Source organism: Gasterosteus aculeatus, chromosome 20 (genome assembly GCF_964276395.1).
Source record: "Gasterosteus aculeatus chromosome 20, fGasAcu3.hap1.1, whole genome shotgun sequence".
In the NCBI taxonomy this organism is placed as follows: domain Eukaryota; kingdom Metazoa; phylum Chordata; class Actinopteri; order Perciformes; family Gasterosteidae; genus Gasterosteus; species Gasterosteus aculeatus.
Genome location: NC_135707.1, coordinates 7,603,632 through 7,620,959, shown reverse-complemented (window position 1 = coordinate 7,620,959; position 17,328 = coordinate 7,603,632). Strand labels below are relative to the sequence as shown.

Here is a 17,328-nt window from a genome sequence, read left to right as displayed (position 1 = left end):
CTGCAACCAAAAGTAATCACCAAAAATAAATAAATGGAATCGGATCTTTAAATTTAATCTTAAGGTGAGGTTTTAAATGAATCTAGTCATCATATAAATCTTTATTCTGCTTGAAAATATGGTGTTTTACACTGTAAATTGCAGTATATTTCAGTATTTACTGTGCGAAAATTGTAAACCATGTCATCATTGATAGTATCCAGGAATTTATTGTGAAAGCCAATAATAACACAAGTTTGCAACCCCATGGCTTTATTTAGGTTGCCAGATATCTACCAAAAACGTTGTCCATGACAGTGTGCAAGGTTTGCCACGTTTTACAATTATTATTGTTTTGTTATCATCTCCAACGTACAAAAAGCAACAACAGAAAATAATATATTCAAAACAACTGAATATATGTACTATGAGAATAATATGAAATATTACATGACATTAATTATTTCTATTCACAATGTTCAAGTACAAACAATCTAATAAATGGCTGAACAGAGGCAAAGCATTTACTCATCAGTTAAAGAAACAGGGTGGCCCTTCTTCATCATCATATGTGCATCGGTGCAATGCAAGTTTAGATTAGTGAGACAGAGAAGTTGGGCTGGGCATATCTCCAAATTGTGTGTCCGCCAACACTGATAGTTCTGGTTCAGCCTGGAAGAATATGACATCAAAGAAAACAGAAACTTAGTCAAAACCAAATCCATTAGTCTTACGTCAATGAAAATCTATCTACATGCCCCCCCCCCCCCTTCTCATTCAGGCTTCCACAACTACATGTTTATCCAAATTACAGAGAGCGATAGAGAGAGCCATGTGAAAAAGGGGTGCAGGGAAGATTTAGAGCTGGATGAAACAACCCTCGGCTTAATAGCAGAGAGTGCTTCACCTACCTGCTGGTCTTTCTCCTTTTCTTGCCGTGGAATTCGATGCCTCCTCCTCTTCGGTCCGGCCGCATTGGGCATCGCTGTTGGCAACGTGGAACCAGACACACCGTTGAGACGTTCATCCTCCACTCCAGACGCATGATCTAAATGGGCTTCGGATTCATCCTTATGTCAAATTAAAAAAAACAGGTTGCAGATTTCAAATGTTCAGGCATATCATCTGAATTTAAATATATAGACTAAAGTGATTACTGAATAATTAGCTGGTCTTGTCAAAATCCAAATCAAGAGAACTTAACTATAGTTTACATTCTCCTCACAACATTTTTTCTCCGGCCCAGTTAATCCACCATGGTGAATTGCTATAGTAAAATCGGCCTGAATTTGACAGTAATACGAAATGTAAAATGTTCGGACCCATGCAAGCAAAAAATAGAAGATAATGATTGTGAACACTGGGGTGATGAGTGCAATATTTTACATTTTAAATTGCCTACGTTAACTAATCCTCACCTCAAGAAGTATAGTCAGCTGGGCGTCTCTGTAGTCGTCCCCATGACCATCTAAAGTTTTCATGAGAAACCTGCAAGATTGCCGTGATTGTCAGAAGGGCCATAAAGTGGAAAATAGCCAAAATGTGTTACGGTTATACGGTTTTGTACCGTCTCTCCTTCTTCAGGTGCCGTGTAATTCTTTGAACTTGATGAAGACGACCTAGAATCTTCTGATTCACCTGAGAAAAACACAATTGGAATGACTTCAGGGCGCCAAGTGAGGAAGTGATTACAGATGCACATTCATCCTTGTCAAATATGAATTTTAAATAACTGCATCAGTAACGGTCCAAAAACTAGAATTATGTCTTTTTCAGACATAAAACAGCAAAATAATCTGAGTAAGTATCGTAGTAAGAAAAAAGAGCATCATAGCATCTAAGCGAGAAAAAGAAAAGGTCCACGCTTAGAAATTAAGTGAGAAATTAGGAACTGAATTGAAAAATAAATGAGTGAATAAACCCAAACACACCCTGTGTGCCAGCTGAAACATTTCTACACGTGCATATGTAAGCTTGCGGACACCTGTTCAATATCTTTACATCTCCTGTTCAGAGCCAGACATTTCCTCTTATCAAGAGCTCTTCTCTCCTCATCCTCCTGAGCTGTACTCTCCAGCAGCTCATTGCTCCCCGGACCCAGCTCCACCTAGAAAGAAAAAAAATAGTTACTGTTTTGTCTTTGGCCCTTTGTGTTTTCAATGTGTTTAAACATATATTAAAACACATATTGCAGAAATGATGGTGTTCCTGCTTAGATCTGAAAGACCTTTTAGTAACAACCCAAGTCAAAAATGAACCCCAGCAGAGCCTTTCTCCATCCTCCGAGCTACATGTAAATAAATTACTACATGTTCACAAGACACTATGGACTAAAGTATTTTGATTTTTTTTTGCCATTTGTAGATCAATCATATTTATGGCTTATTTACAAAAAGACCATGACTGTAGCTTCTTTCTCTAAAGACAGAGCTCGGGAATTAGGTGGCGTTAAATCTGGTAACAATATTTGGTGTCGTTAGCACCAATTTATCTTTTTACTCTGACGCACTGAGACCACTGGCTACTGCTTCTGCCCACTTGCTCCAATCAACATAACTGTTACCATGATCATTAACATTCACATTACCTCTCCTGGTTCCAGCTCCACACCACCAGGCTCCAGCTCTGCTTCCAGGATGTGTCCTCCAAATAGTGGCGGCAGAGCCAAACCAGAGAAATCCTCCATCATCTGCAAAGGGTGACGCAGGAGATTTTGTTACGCGAAAAAACCCTTTAAAACTTTCAAATTAAATTAGTTATTTACATGTGGTATAAATAGGTACAATTGCACTATACATTCAATGTCAATTTGGATTATAATTAGATTTAGTGTTGGATGTTGCAAGTTTAGCAAGATTCCAGTGTAAAAAATGATCCCGCATTCAGACTCTTTCTTAACTATTGGGTATCAACAGTGAAAGTATCCATTATGCAGAAAGGAACATTTAACGCTGCGTTCATGTGTAACACCGCTGATAATACAGCTGGTGAAGGTGCAGCTAATAATAATTACTTTATGTAAAGCTGGGTGACGTAACCTTAAACAATATCAAAGACTTTCTTAGTTGATATAACGTTATTGTTTCGTATTCATTATCTTATTCTTTAAATGACCCAGTAAAACTATCAAAGAAATGTAGTGGAGAAAACAGCAAGTCTTGTGAATTGTATACACAGTGGAGTGAATTAACAAGTACCTTTATATAATTCAAGGAATCAGCTTAATTACTTACATTTCCGAATGATTAGTTCAACGACACTGTTGTCCACGCGACAGCGGAGACGCAGCGTGTGTTTGAAACAAACGGTTTCTAGCGGTCAGTTTACCCTGAAGACGGCGTGTTAGTCTGTAGTTAACACACACAGTCGGCTCAGCGCATATAATAGCATTACATTTTACTCAAATCAAACGTAAAGCTACTCTCTCTGCCGCTATTGACAACGAACCGATGTTTTTTTGCGACCGGCGCAGAGATTATACGTCACACAGTAGTGACTACATTTCCCAAGACCGCCCACTGGATTGAAACTACACAAGACAAGATGGCCGGTATGTTGCTATATATTCATCTTTTATCCAAACATCCAGGGGAATTAGCTCTATTACGACCTCTAGATAGCATACATTCATATGTTAACATTTGAAACTACGCTATTTAAGGCTCAGAGTTAACTTAATACATCGATATCCATTGAAACGAAAAAAGTGACCTTGGATACGTTGCTAACGGTGGCTAATATGAGCTAACCGTAGGTTAACTGTCAGTCGTGGAGGATTTTAACTTGAACTGTTTCTTTTTTTTCAGGAATATTCGCGTTCCTGAAGAATGCGTGGAATAAAGAGCCTGTTATTCTGACGTCCTGTGCTATTGGACTGATAGGTCAGTAATCGGCAGTAAACTTAGATCAGACATGTTTCCGACAGAACAAGAGCACAAAACTACTTGGTGGACATGAAAGTAAAGCAACATTTGAAATAAAAGGAAATTAGAAATAACTCCTTAGATGGACCGGTGAGATGCCCGTGGCATGTGTTTACTGTAACTGACTTCAGTCCCATTCAGGTTATTATCTAACATATGTGCCTTGCATGGCAATAGTAAAAGGTAACATGTAGTTCTTTTAAAACCACTATTCATTGTTTCTCCATTTGACAAAATTCTTCCAATCAGATTTAATCTAAAAAATTACTACATTTAGCCACAATTTCATCTAATCTACTTATATTATGTTACACAACTGTACATATGAGACAGAATATTTTTTAAAAGAAAGCCAACAACACCTCTGAAGATATTGTCCTGACATCTCTTTATATATCCAGAGTCTGCTGGGAAGTTATGCAATTGTGATTTGAAAACGTGAATGTACGGTGATGCCTTGATGTTTTATTATTGTCGACACAAAGTTATTGTACTCCACAAAATTGCTATTCCAACAATAAAGTGTAATTAATATATTGAATGTAAAGTTATAATAACTCTGTATGTCCTCAGGTGTTGCGCTTCCATTAATCAGCCCCCTCACAAAATACACAGGAATGATCAATTCGTCTACACCCTACAACTACCCAGGTAAACACTGCTTCATCATTTTACAGCAGGTTGAGTGTCACTGTAAGATACCACACAGTGTGATAGAGCTCCGGGTAGTTCAACCATTTACTTCTACACCCAACTATTTCATTATTTGACCTTGTCCTTTTTTTCCCAATGCAGTCCCCGTGCGAGATGACGGAAACATGCCCGATGTCCCTGCTCATCCGGGTGAACCAAAAGGAAAAAATCTGGATTGGCTCAAAAAGTTTTAACTTGCTATTTGCATGATCAACACGTGTGTCGATCCTTTTGTTCATATGTGTCCGCCATGTTCCACCTATTTCCCACAATAAAGATGTATTTAATTCTACATTTGGGCCAAGTAAAATGTTTCATGTCTTTGTAGATTACAGACACCACGTGAAGACTTTAGAAAATTATTTTTTTAATGTAATTGCCTGAGTTGAATATGGATGTAGGGATGGTAGACCAAAGTTTCTTCACACTGAACACATGTTAAAACAATCACATTTTTCCATCACAAGACACAACCCAGTTAAGATTTATTTTTGATTTCCAGAGCAGACTCGGAGAGTTTTTAATCTAAGCTTCAACACCACCCTAAACCGCAAAAGAGCTTAAATTGTCAAAACTGGAATCAGATTAACTAAGTATAAATATGAACTCCTTGCTTCATACCGGCAATATTTGACTTGCATGAGTAAGAAAGAATATTGAAAAATACATGGAGCTGTGCTGCATGAAAGCCCTTAAAAAGATCCAGCTGCTACAGTAAGAATTATGAAACTATTACGCAATATGGTGTAATGCATTTCAACACGCGTTTGTCTCAGTCTGCATGTACTTCGCCCCCATAGACTAAACATGTATGCAGAGCAAAGATTGAAAAAGATTTCCTTCATAGAACTTTTTATTTCACAAAATTCATTTTTTTTCAGATTAAAATGGTCTTTCTCCACAGTACTCATCATCACATCTCTAGTCTCCAGGATTTGATTTTGATGCAATTCAGAGAACAGACTGAATGACTAAACCTAGGAATGGTGTAAAATGGGTTGCAAGGTGATATTTCACTTTGGAAGAGGAGTTATGGACTTTGCAAAAGGTCCTGTATTTAGTACGATATTTTTATAAAAGGTTCCTTCTGCAGATGCCAATGCACAGCTACACATAATTCTTATTTACAACATTTCCGGTTATTGCATATTTAGTAGTTTAGCACATTTTTAAACTAATGTATTTCTTACAACCTATTACAGCATTGAGATAAATTGTTGTAAATACACTACATTTACATTTCTAAACAATTTGTAATATTCTACGGGAAAAAGTTTTTTGCCCCAAACTCTGGCCAAACTCCTATTTTATGACTCACCAATACACTACATCCACTGACTGTGAAAAAAGCAATGATATTTCATCACTATTCTGACTTTAAAACGTATTCGGACCCATGCAAGCGAATAACATCTTATTACATACTAACTCTGTCATTTCCTGTTCAGAGTTGGAGAGAAAAGTTTATTTGTAAAAATGATATTGGCATGGAAGTTTACTGTGCATGCAGCTTTTACAAAGTCACAATGTCCACCAAAGTGAAATATACGTAGTTATAAAAATAAGTCAAATAAAAGTCATACCATCACACATGTTTTAAGCCCTATTTACAAGCATGAATAAGCATTAGCGCTATCATTCTACTGTCACCATTAATAATGATGCCGTACTACTTAAAGTAATACATTTTCTGTTATGGGGATCTTGAATATCCAAAGTACTAAAATATTACAGAAACTCAAGGTAGTTACAACAGGAACATTAAGCATTTCAGTTTGTACAAATACAAAGTTTTCCTCTTTCAAGCGGACAGGATTTACAGGATTTTACTTTGGATGTGTCTGATTTACCAGGAGCACTTGCTCAGACGTTGGTCAACTTCCAGTATACATTCTTCATCACCTTCATAGAAATATTTCCCCCTTAAAACTTAATCCTATCGTCGTTCTCGGCTTTCAGATCCCTCTAGAAGATTCTGCTCAGTCTGATTGGTCAATGTACAACTATAATGAACTAGCCTAGATGTTGTCTAGTTTAGATTTAGGACTGAATCAGGACTCAAGAAGACATCAAATCGAAAGACTAAGCACCCATGTTTATCATTCTTAACACTCTAACCTTCCAAAATATGATACTTTCTAAAAATAACAACAAATACTTTCGGTAATAACACTTTCCAAATGTTCAACCTTAACTTTCAGTTTCAAGCTCATTCGTTTTTCTGTTTCAATGTTTTGTAGGACTCTCTCTGTATTAAATAAGTATTTCTACACACTTCTCATTGATCAATCGTTTGAATTACAAAACATTATTTTTAATGCAGCAGATTGTATAGAGTAAACTGGTATAAACATACAATCTATGTAGTGACTTTTCCCATGTTCAGTCATTTAGCATAAAGTAAAAAAAACTCTGCCCCAATTTCATTACATCAAGTCTCTCTCAACCAAACAACCATGTTTTAAAATAGAAAAATCACTCTGAATAAATGTCAATGTTCATCTTCACTGAAACCAAGAAACAATATAATATTGTAACAGCACTTTTTGAGTAGGAGCCTGTCCTCTTTCTAATAAAACTCCATAAAAGTGAAAGTAAAAGTTCACAATCTGCTCTTAGGAGCCAGTCCACGGATCAGCCCAACAAAGGAAACTTTTATGAAATGGCACAAAAAATAACTATAGCCAGGTTATGTTGAGAAATAAAATCTAGCAGCGGCATCTTTCATAGGCCGGGAAAAGTGTTAGTTATCTGGAGGATACATCATGTCGATCTTAACCACTAAACTAAGAACAGTTGAACACTATTTCTGTTTCAGTAAGCAAACCTAGATTTGATTTTCATGTCCGTGTATCAAACAGAACTTGAAGATATCAAAGGGATTTTGTTTCTTCCTATACACTAACTAAAATGTAATGGATTGTAGTCACATTTATAACAAGTCAACCTTTACACATGATATACTTTGATTTAAAGGTGTTCTATTCCTGCACAAGAAAATTCTGTGTCTAATTAATTTGCCAAAGAGAAAATCCAAAGCAAAGAATTAACATCAACCGATTAACTGCTTCCAGGATTCAACCTGATGTTTTATGACCTAATGAACCACAGAGAACAATGTTTCTGCTGCTGTGGGAACAAATCTTACTCGATGATGGGAGCCGAGCGATCGTTGGTGACAGTTCTTCTGAGTCGGACGTGAGCAAACGGATTGGCCCTGAAAGAAGGAGAGAAGGAGTGTTGCTGCACTGTGAGGCTATCAAAGGGGTTTTGCATGCACACACGATCGACATGCTGCTGTTCAGGTATAATGTTTAGCTTGTTAGTATTTTTTATTGAGCTATTATTTATTCAATTCGTGTCACGGGGAATTTCTATCAAATTACATGGCATATTTCCTCATGGTGGCATTAAATAAAAAGTTAAGTGATCACCAATGTCCAGGCAGCTTGAATGTCTACACAAAAATGACATGGAAACTCATCAAACAGTTGAGGTTTTTCGTTTTTAACCAAAGCAACAGTTAGTTCAGCTAAAAAACCTAAATTGAGAGCAAAAAACCACTGGCTTCGAGCCCATAGCTTATTCTCTTAGTCCCGCCTTCAAACGCCAAGCTCCTAGTAATTTATCCCTCCATCAGTGTGAAATTATTACTCCCCAAGCACAATGTGACTAGTACATTGCCTGTATATAAAGCTGGTGGAAAGCTTCTTTAATGACAAACAAAGCACCTTTAAATCGCTAAAGCTTACCTGGTTGGAGACAGTTGTGGAGAGACCAATTCTGCAGTGATCTGAAATGTGAAGATAAAATGATAATTATTAGATATTCTAACTAAATTGCCATTATTATGACGAGTCTTTATCTCTTTCGTGAACAGAGAGGCTGAGTGGGGAGAAGACGTTGACCTTCGACCTCCTCCCACAGGTTTCACGTGTCTGACCTTGTTGCTGTCGGCCATGCTGTACGGGCGGGGGCGGAAGGTGCTGACCCTCTGGGGAGGAAGGGAGTGCTCCTCCTCTGATTTGGTGGCCGGCAGACCTGCAGACACCAGCTTGTCGAGCTGCCCCGTGCTGGTGCTGTTCGCCTTCGACAAGAAGAGAGAGCTGGAGGGAAGGTCACAGAGAGGAAAGAACATACGAGCAAAAACACAAAAGGAAACATGAGTCGGGAGGTGGTGGTTTTGTGTTAATTCATCAACAAAGCTGTTAGTGTTGGAAGTGAGCGTGTCGGAAAGACCGAGAGGGCAAACAGAAAGTGTCGTTCTGCAGTTCATGAGTTCCTTCGCACTCTGTGCGTCTGGCATGAAGGATGTTTCGATCTACTGAGATTACAGAGGGAATTGGGAAGGGTTTCATGTTATTTTCCATTTTGCTGATTGCTGTCACAGAGCTGAAGGGAAGTGAAGGAAGAGGTTCCGTCACTAAGAGTTTCAAAGTTCATCAACAATGTCCAAACCCCCAGATCGGAGTGTTTCTTCTTGGGCTTACCTCTCGAGGTGATCCATCTTACTGTGGTGGGATTGAGTGTAGGAGAAAGGGAACCAGCCTTTCCTGATGAATAATATAACGCGAGTATAAAAAAGCTATTCAAACAACTGTACATTGTCCTATATGCATATATATTTATTAAGCATGTAAGTTCTCTGAATTAAGAGTTAAGAGTTAACTTTGAATCTCCTTACGGTTAAATACTTAAAGAAACAGACCAGTGCTAAACACAACAAGGCCGTCTCTTGTTAAACTGGCGACCATTCTGTGGTTTTCAATGCGAGATTTGTAAAACATACCGTCCGGTTCGCTCATTTTGACCGTAATGCCACCCGTCTCTGGGCTCAGAGATGAGCAGGGTGATGTTGTCACCAGGCAGGAAGTGCAGTAAGCAAGCCCCGCCCCCTAAGCCGCCCGTCTCCAATGCACCGGGGGTGTGAGGGAACATGGCCTCCACGCGGGAAGGATCGGATAAAGTCAGCGTCCTGGGGAGACTGGAACCTACCAGGAGAAGACAGAGGAATAAAAGGCTATAATATCTCAGAAAGGACAAATGATTGAAAACCAGCTTTACTGTTTAGTTTTACTCTCACAGCTGTATTAAGTCACTGCTATTGAAAACACATAACAGCTACTGGGGCGGTTACCACAGCAACCACACATGCCGCTAAATGAACAGGCTGGTAAAAAACATCTCACCCTGAAAGCCGCCCTGCCGGGTTTCACTGCCGGGTCTCCTCGGCAGCGGGAGGGTAGCGGTCGCACACATGTCGGCGGTCTTCAGCAGCCAGGGGTTATGTGACGGGGACAAAGTGTTGCTTCCTGCTGGTCCCCCGTGTTGGTGCAGCAGCTGCACAGGAGTCATGGCCCTGGAGAGAGGAGCGCTGTGGGGCAGCGGCGGGCTGTGAGGAGCGCTGTGGGCGATGGGGAGGGTCATGCCCTGCAGGGGGCTGGCGGCCGAGGACATCTGGCTGAGCGACATCACCGTGGAGGGGATGAGGCTCGGGGAGAGGTTGGACGTGTTGGTGGCCAGGAGGAGGGAGCTTTGCAGGGCCGAGCCACCGGAGCTGGTGGGGGTGGACGCGGCAGGGCTGCCGCTGGCACTGCTGTCGGGGGGGGAGCTGGCTGAGGCGTCAGCGGGTGTGCTGCTGTGCAGGGGAGACGCTCCTTGTGACGAGCCTCCAGCAGCTCTGCCGGTGGAGAGAGAGCAGAGCGTCTGGGGGGAATCCTGAGGAGGACCGGCTTCGCTCTGCGAGAAGGAGGGGAGCGAGCGCTGCTGGGAGCGACCGGAGTCCCCATTCAACAGAGGAGGCACTTCTTGAACAGAGAGCCTCTGAAAAATCAAGGATGGATACCAGAGATTAGAAGTGAGTGTTACAAAATCTAATATTGTGAAGGTTTTATTTAAGTTTTTAAATAAGACGTTTCCAGGTTTCACAAGTGTGAACTTGAGTCACCTGACCTTACAAATCTGGTAAGTTAGCATAATCAAAACGGACTGTGTGACTTAAATCTTTCGAACTGGAATTACAAATATAAAAACATACTACTACTACTGACTACTGACAAGAGATGATATCTCAGATTAATAAGGATTTACAGACTATGCGTTCATGTCTTCCTTTTGAATTAATAAGGAATCACCAATATCTTAACTCAATATCTGATATTGATGATTGTAATAAATTATATCATAATTATTTTAGCAATAAATATGACCTGACTCACAACTTCCCAGCGAGGCTTAAAGTTACTTGTAAATTGCAAAACAATGACTTTGTCTTTTGAGGGGTTCAAGCCATCAACCTGTAATCCTTCTGTGGAAACCACACACGACGCTGAAGTTAATGATAAATCCAAAGAACATATCAGACACCTGACGCGGTACAAATCCAACATGATCTGACCTGTTCCGGCTGAGCGGAGCCGATCTTTGTGTGGCGGAGGACCTCGGCGATCCCGGCAGCCCCCGAGCCTTGAGGCGCAGTGTGACGCAGCAGATTCAGAGCGCGCTCTGGGAGTTTTGTGGGCTGAGAACATGACTGCTGCCAAGAAGAGAGTTTCTGGGACAGAAGCTCTCTCACCTGGGTAATATTTGAAATGTTAAGTCTCGTTGTAAACAAGCCCCAGCTGGCCTGAATGAATACAACGGCACATTTGAACAGATCACCTTTGAGTGGTAGTTGATGAGCAGCTTGGTGACACAACACTGTCTGTCCACCAGGAAGCAATACCGTCTCCTCTCCTCTGTGAGCGCGGACTTGTAACCCGAGGCAACCAGCGTGTCCAGCTCTCCTTGGCGACGACTCATCAGCTCCACAAACTTAGGGAAACATCAGAGACATTTCACTGCAAACCTGAACGTCCTTAAATAAGCAGGCGTGCACAATCACGTGCACCCAGAGACGCAGTGACCTTCAGTGCACATTGTACGGAGAGGGGAACGAGTGAGGTCATTTCCTGCCTGTTGCACAATGACAACCAAATCCAAAATCATAAAGCTCTACGCTTTTGTTCTGGTGACCTTATTGCTCCAACCAAACCCTCCGAGTGGCGAAACCCTCTCATCCTCTTACATCATATTTCACCAGTAAAAGCTTGTGCACTAAGTTGCTTGTTTTCTGAGGAATCAGCTGAGGCCGATTGTTCTTTAGTCGTATTTACAATGGCCAACTTCTCACGCAAACGCTCACACACCTTTTCCCCCTGCTGTGGCCCCTGAGTGTTTAAGATCGTTGTGCCTATTACTGAAGAAAGTGGATTAAATGTGTATTCCTTTAGAACGGCTCTCTGGGCTTCGCCCACCTGCATCTCTCGGTCTCCATATTTGTTGGGGTGGCGGCTGGCCTGGCTCTTCCTGCGGAGTTTCTTCAGCTGTGACTGGCAGCGCTCGATGGACTCAGATTTAGACCTCCGCTCACTCTGGTACTTCTTCAGAGTGGCCTGAGAGGGAACGGGAGAATAATCAAAAGATAGATGTAATAATAAGCTAAAATGTAGCTACATTTAACACAATTATTGTTTGTTTTTTTACTTACTGTGAGGTATTTTATATCCAATTCCAGTTTCTGTTCCAACTGGGCGAGTAGCTCAGAGTGAAAGAGCTTCAACTGTTGATGAGAAGATCCATATGCAGTTGCTGAAAGATACGCTACGACCAACAAATGCACCCTGTTTCTTAATAAACTAAATCCATTTTCACCCCATTAACAACATGTATCTGTCCATGACTTACCACGTCTTCCAGCTGCACCTGAATCTGTCTGTGGACCTCGGCCATCTGAAACAGCGTGTCTCCTGTGAGCGCCAGAAAAACACAGGCAATCAGGATTATATATATATATATATATATATATATATATATATCAGCTACGCTTGTTAGTCATGGTGCATCGTTAATCTGTGCAGAGAATTTGAACAACGATGGCTGTTCACAACACAGTGTGAACATCAGCGGGGACGAGCATGAAAAACGCATCAGTAATATTGTCATAAAAACGTTCTGTTTTGCCACAGTTTGTGATTTACAAAGTGGCGGTCAGCTGTGTGTCCCTCCCTCGGCCACACAGCTCTGTAATATGTGGTAGCTGGCATCTCGCCCTCCGACTCTCCTGCCCGCCTCCCCCGCTGTTTTCAGCATTACAATGAGATCATGTGGTGTTGTTAATCTCCCAACAATGACCCTACTCTCTGCCTTTCCCTCTGTTCTCTCCCTCTCCCTCTCTACATTTCCTCAGTCCCTCTCGTCTTCATCGCCCTGACCAACACAGCCTATTTTCAGACCCCTCCCCTCAGCTGTCACTTCCACTCTCTTAACTTTATTAGGTCCATGGCAAACTTTAAAAAAAAAAATGATTTGCTCTTCAACTGAGGTCCTTCTCCACCAGCCGTCCACTCACCCAGTTCTTTGGAGCCTTGGCTGTCGCTGGCCAGCTCTCCGAGTTTCACCAGAGCATCAAAGTACCCTTTAGCAGCCACGGTCACTCCTGAAGGAGGAAAGTTCATATTTGGGAGAAGGTTTAGCTCGGGGATGGAGACGGATTGAAGGGCAGCGGCTCCCGAATCATCCTGTCTTTGACTGACCTGTCAGGGCCTTCTCATAGTGCTTCCCCATGGTCACAAAGTTCTTCAGACTGGGGTTGAACTGGTCCAGAATCCCCTGGTGGCAATGATGCACACAGACAACAAGAGGTAGAAGAACATTTGTGGAGCTTTTTTATATTTCAAACCATTTCTCTACACTTGGCTGGGATCAATGTGGGTGTGGGAGAAATAGTCAGAAAGAGACAAACCTTGTAGACATTTTCCGTCATCTTGTTGACTTCTTCTGTTCGAGACATATTTCTTCTGGTGGTTTTGCGCTAGCACGATGTTGACTTGTATTTTTTTCTTATCGCTGTTGTTCAGGGCCTTAATCTTTACAGCAGACAGCTAAAGCCTAAAACAGGAGAACAAGAAAAGCGACTGATCTTTAAAAATGACCCACAAGAGTTACGCAAAAACCCGATGAGTGGGTCTAAATTCAGTTGTTTTTAAATCGGCACGTCGATAGATGCACTTATTTGTATAATTTTGTGGTAGAAATGTGTGTTGTGCCGCGCGTAAAGAGGAAAGCATTTGAAATTTTCCACAAGAACAACTGACTGAAAGATTCTCCTTTATTCCTCAGAATAAACTACACAAATATGAAATCATCATATTCACAACACAATCCGCTGTTATATTAATGTACGAGTGAGAGTTAAGCTCTTTGAAGGCCATCGAACCCTCACAATGAGTGCAGAGGAAGTGGGATGGCCTGCTGTTTTGTCTGAGGGCGGCGGTGTTATTTTACATGGATCTTCTCCGTGTCTCCGCTGCCGGTTTCTTCATTATCACGACGCAACATTACAGCAACCTAAATATTTCTCCAGAATTTGTGTGCCAGATGAGTTATACCATCTCAGATAAGAACAATGGGTTCCTCCAGTCCAAGTCAGGGGTGTCAAGAGCACTGAATCAACACGCGACAACAAAGTTTCCTCTGCTGAGAGAACGATAAAAGGAGGGTCTGGGGGGAGGAGGGGGGCTGCAGGGTCAAAGGATGGCCAGTTTGGATTTAATGGCAAAATGCTCAGTCGGTTTTCCGTGTCCTCCTGTGTTTACACGGCGGGGATCACGGCCGATCAACTAATGGTGCACGACACAAAGAACACATTTCCAGTCTCTTGCTCATTAAGGCCACCGTGGGGCATCGTGTAGGAAGTCGGGGAAGCCGTATTATCATGCAGGAAAAGACTTGCTGAGTTTAGTTTAGTCACTTTAGAGCTTTGCACGTTGATGAAAAATATTAAATAAAACGCTAAAGCTCCATAAAAAATGATTTTCATGTTCCATCTTAATGTGGTTTAATTCTAAGACATAAAGTGTTGCTTGTCTCAGGATGCCACAGGAAAAGTCTGCAGGTGGTTGGGAAACCGATACAGAAGATTCATTCATGCGGTCGGCCGCCTTAAAGTGTTTGGAAGACAACATTGCATTTAAAAAACACCAATTAACCGTTACGACCACTCGGGTCTGCAACTAATTTGATCAGCAGAACAATTATATCTTAACTTTTTTTTAAATAATTGAACACTTGTTTGAGTCACTTTTCAGTAGCTGATGGTCAACTGGGTCATTGGGTTTTAGAATGATGGTTAGAAAAATGATTGACTGAAGAGCAGGTTAAGGAGGTCTTTTTTATTAATGATTTGTTTAAGAATTAAAAGTAAGTTTGCGTTCTGGTGGTTGTGAAAAGTTTCTTGGTCAAATGATGCCAGATAATCATGCATTCCTCTCAAGAATTAATGGTGCTGCATTTCAGCTAAAACGCAAAATTAACCTTTTCTTCTCCACCATCTCATCGCTTTTTCCAACAGGTACGTCAAAGTATCTGGAAAAACTGAATACAACCCCCCCTACAAAAAAAGTCCAACATGCCAAATACCAGCGTGCCTCTGCACATGAGCATGAATACATGAGTGGGGTAATTACACCGCGGGTGTCGTTCCTGAGTTTAACAATAAAGAAAAAGCGCCCTGCCGTTCGGCCACACGGTGAATACCTGTCGGTTTATCAGCTGCCATTTGTCAAACGGTCCAACGCAACTCAGCTGGTTTGAAATAAAAGCTCACGTACCTTCGCTGTTCTCATCGCGGGCTCCCGGAATGCTTCCTGCTCGAGTGTTAAATGAACAGTGCGACACCCCCTCTTTTCTTCCCATTAGGCTACTTTCCCCCTCGGTCAGTAAGTGGGGGGTTGTTTCATCCAGCACGGCACTAAATCTACCCCCCACCCCTTTTTCACATGACCCCCCCCCCCCCCCCCCTCTCTCTCTCGCCCTCCCTCTCTCGCTCTCTCGGCCTCCCCGCTCGCAGGAATCGGGGTCAGATATTTGGTGCCGTTCGGTACCTCGATCTCCTCCTCATTACTGAGCCGATTACTAACATGCCTTCACGCGCGCACAGACCGGCCAGAACCCCCCCGCACCCAGTACAACCAGCTCCCTGCAGTTGGAAACCAGTCAGCCTCCCATTCTGTGTCTCTCTCTCTCTCTCTCTGTGTCTCTGTCTCTCTGTCACGGGGGCGGAATAACAATGAGCCAACGGGACCCTCTTCTGAATAGAAGCAGGAGAATAATGACTTGAACTTTTTAAGCAGAGGGACCGACCGGGCAGCGAACGCAGGACCGACACACCGGCCCGCATTCACATATCGCCCGCTCCTCTTCCCAAAGACACTCACAAGGCCAAAGGCCAATGGAATAGAGGTCCTGGGGGAGGTTAGAGCCGGGGGAAAGGCCCCCAAAAAGTAATTCACTTTCGCCAAGTAGTCCGCACAAGCACAGTCTTGAGCCACTTGTTCAGAGACAAATGTGCTTCTTTTTACTTCAGGATATTTGGTTGACAGCTTTAGTTGCTTTGCTTAATTAAAAAGTTTTTCTGTGGGATGTGGTTTAGCACACAGCAGCTTAAATAGAGCGTTTGTGGTGAACAGATGGGGTTAAGGAAAGCAGCAACACTGTCAAACAGAAAAGGTGCATTGGTATTATAACAATGAAAAAGCCTCTTTGAAGCTGCATCAAAGCGCTTTGTAAAACCTTTCATTGTGGCTTAATGGGTCTCACTGAAAAGGCCCCACTCCAATCTAAACAATGATAACACTTCATGACTGGATCGAGTGGTTTGCATGAAAATTGAATTGGTCAAATGTACCTTGAGTCTGAGATAACTGTAGTGGCTGTGAATATTTGGATACAAAATGCAGTGTGTCGGTCAGTGTTGAGGCTTTACAGCTGCAGAGTATGTACATAAGTAGCCCATGCAGGTAGAATGGTGGACATGTGTCGCGTACAGGTGCCCGACTGAAGCTTTTGTTGCAGTGGCAGGTTTCTTCCAGGGGGCGGCGATAGCGTGGCATCCTGCAGCACTTAGACCAGCCGCCATAGTGGTGCAACAAGTGAAGACCGTAGACTTCAAATCTGTATCCTTAAGACAAAAAGTACACCTTTATAAACACATAGTGTTGATCTCAAAGTTTAATGAAACCAATAATGTCACATTACAGTGTCCACAGTTCAAACCTGGTTGTCTCTCCACACAACGTGCACTTACATCGTGTTTTGTGTGCGCGGACACAACCGAAACAAGTCAAACCCACATCAGAACGTATCAAAGCGTCTTTACACGGCAGCAGGCTGCCCAGGACCTTCACTCAATTCCAAAGACGACGCTTGGCTTCAGTCTGCCGGCGTTAGCAGATGCTCTTTGGGGTTCTGGGTCAGCTCGGCGTGAAGGGGGGTCACACCGGAGAGTCTGAGATCAGGTCCTTGGACCTGAACCCTAAGGCTTTTGGCCTCGGCTCTCTTGGATTGACCAACAGGAGAGCCCAACTCACACCAACCACCCAGAGAGGTCGAAATCAGTCTTTGGCAAATGCTCGGGTTCTTTTATTTAAGTGGATTTTAATACCCACAGGCCCGATAATCCCCCAGTGTCTATGACACCTGTTATCTGTCCATTAATCATCAAGCGAGCTCCATTATTTGTGATTTTACTTCACTTTAAATCAGCCATCTCCGTCGATCAGACTGAGAGAGACACGTGGTTAATCGGGGCAATTACGCTGCGCTTGGTTCTACGTGAGCGTGGAAGAGCCGAGCCAATGGCTGCGTCCCGTTAGTGAGGATAACTGCAAATCAGAATATAAATACAAAAAGTGCT

The 17,328-nt window shown here is 42.3% G+C and overlaps 3 protein-coding genes across 3 annotated transcripts; 1 reads left to right on the top strand and 2 right to left on the bottom strand.

Moving 5' to 3' along the window:
* Nucleotides 1-235: 235 nt before the first annotated feature.
* tfpt (TCF3 (E2A) fusion partner) lies at nucleotides 236-3,473 on the bottom strand. The gene is made up of 7 exons (XM_040166182.2): nucleotides 3,213-3,473; nucleotides 2,567-2,668; nucleotides 1,964-2,086; nucleotides 1,547-1,617; nucleotides 1,398-1,467; nucleotides 891-1,049; nucleotides 236-651 (listed from the first exon to the last, which is right to left on the bottom strand). Exons 2-7 carry the CDS (start codon nucleotides 2,666-2,668, stop codon nucleotides 577-579), a joined length of 600 nt encoding a protein of 199 aa, XP_040022116.2. The 5' UTR covers nucleotides 3,213-3,473; the 3' UTR covers nucleotides 236-576.
* ndufa3 (NADH:ubiquinone oxidoreductase subunit A3) lies at nucleotides 3,220-4,905 on the top strand. Its single transcript, XM_040166190.2, has 4 exons — nucleotides 3,220-3,529; nucleotides 3,786-3,860; nucleotides 4,476-4,553; nucleotides 4,698-4,905. Exons 1-4 carry the CDS (start codon nucleotides 3,523-3,525, stop codon nucleotides 4,787-4,789), a joined length of 252 nt encoding a protein of 83 aa, XP_040022124.1. The 5' UTR covers nucleotides 3,220-3,522; the 3' UTR covers nucleotides 4,790-4,905.
* A 525-nt stretch (nucleotides 4,906-5,430) lies between these two features.
* Nucleotides 5,431-15,687, bottom strand: LOC120811040 (BAR/IMD domain-containing adapter protein 2). The gene is made up of 15 exons (XM_040166142.2): nucleotides 15,245-15,687; nucleotides 13,378-13,523; nucleotides 13,169-13,244; nucleotides 12,985-13,071; nucleotides 12,321-12,382; nucleotides 12,124-12,195; nucleotides 11,891-12,028; nucleotides 11,256-11,408; nucleotides 10,993-11,169; nucleotides 9,785-10,418; nucleotides 9,385-9,586; nucleotides 9,086-9,148; nucleotides 8,539-8,701; nucleotides 8,348-8,388; nucleotides 5,431-7,812 (listed from the first exon to the last, which is right to left on the bottom strand). Exons 2-15 carry the CDS (start codon nucleotides 13,423-13,425, stop codon nucleotides 7,740-7,742), a joined length of 1,989 nt encoding a protein of 662 aa, XP_040022076.1. The 5' UTR covers nucleotides 13,426-13,523; nucleotides 15,245-15,687; the 3' UTR covers nucleotides 5,431-7,739.
* Nucleotides 15,688-17,328: the final 1,641 nt, after the last annotated feature.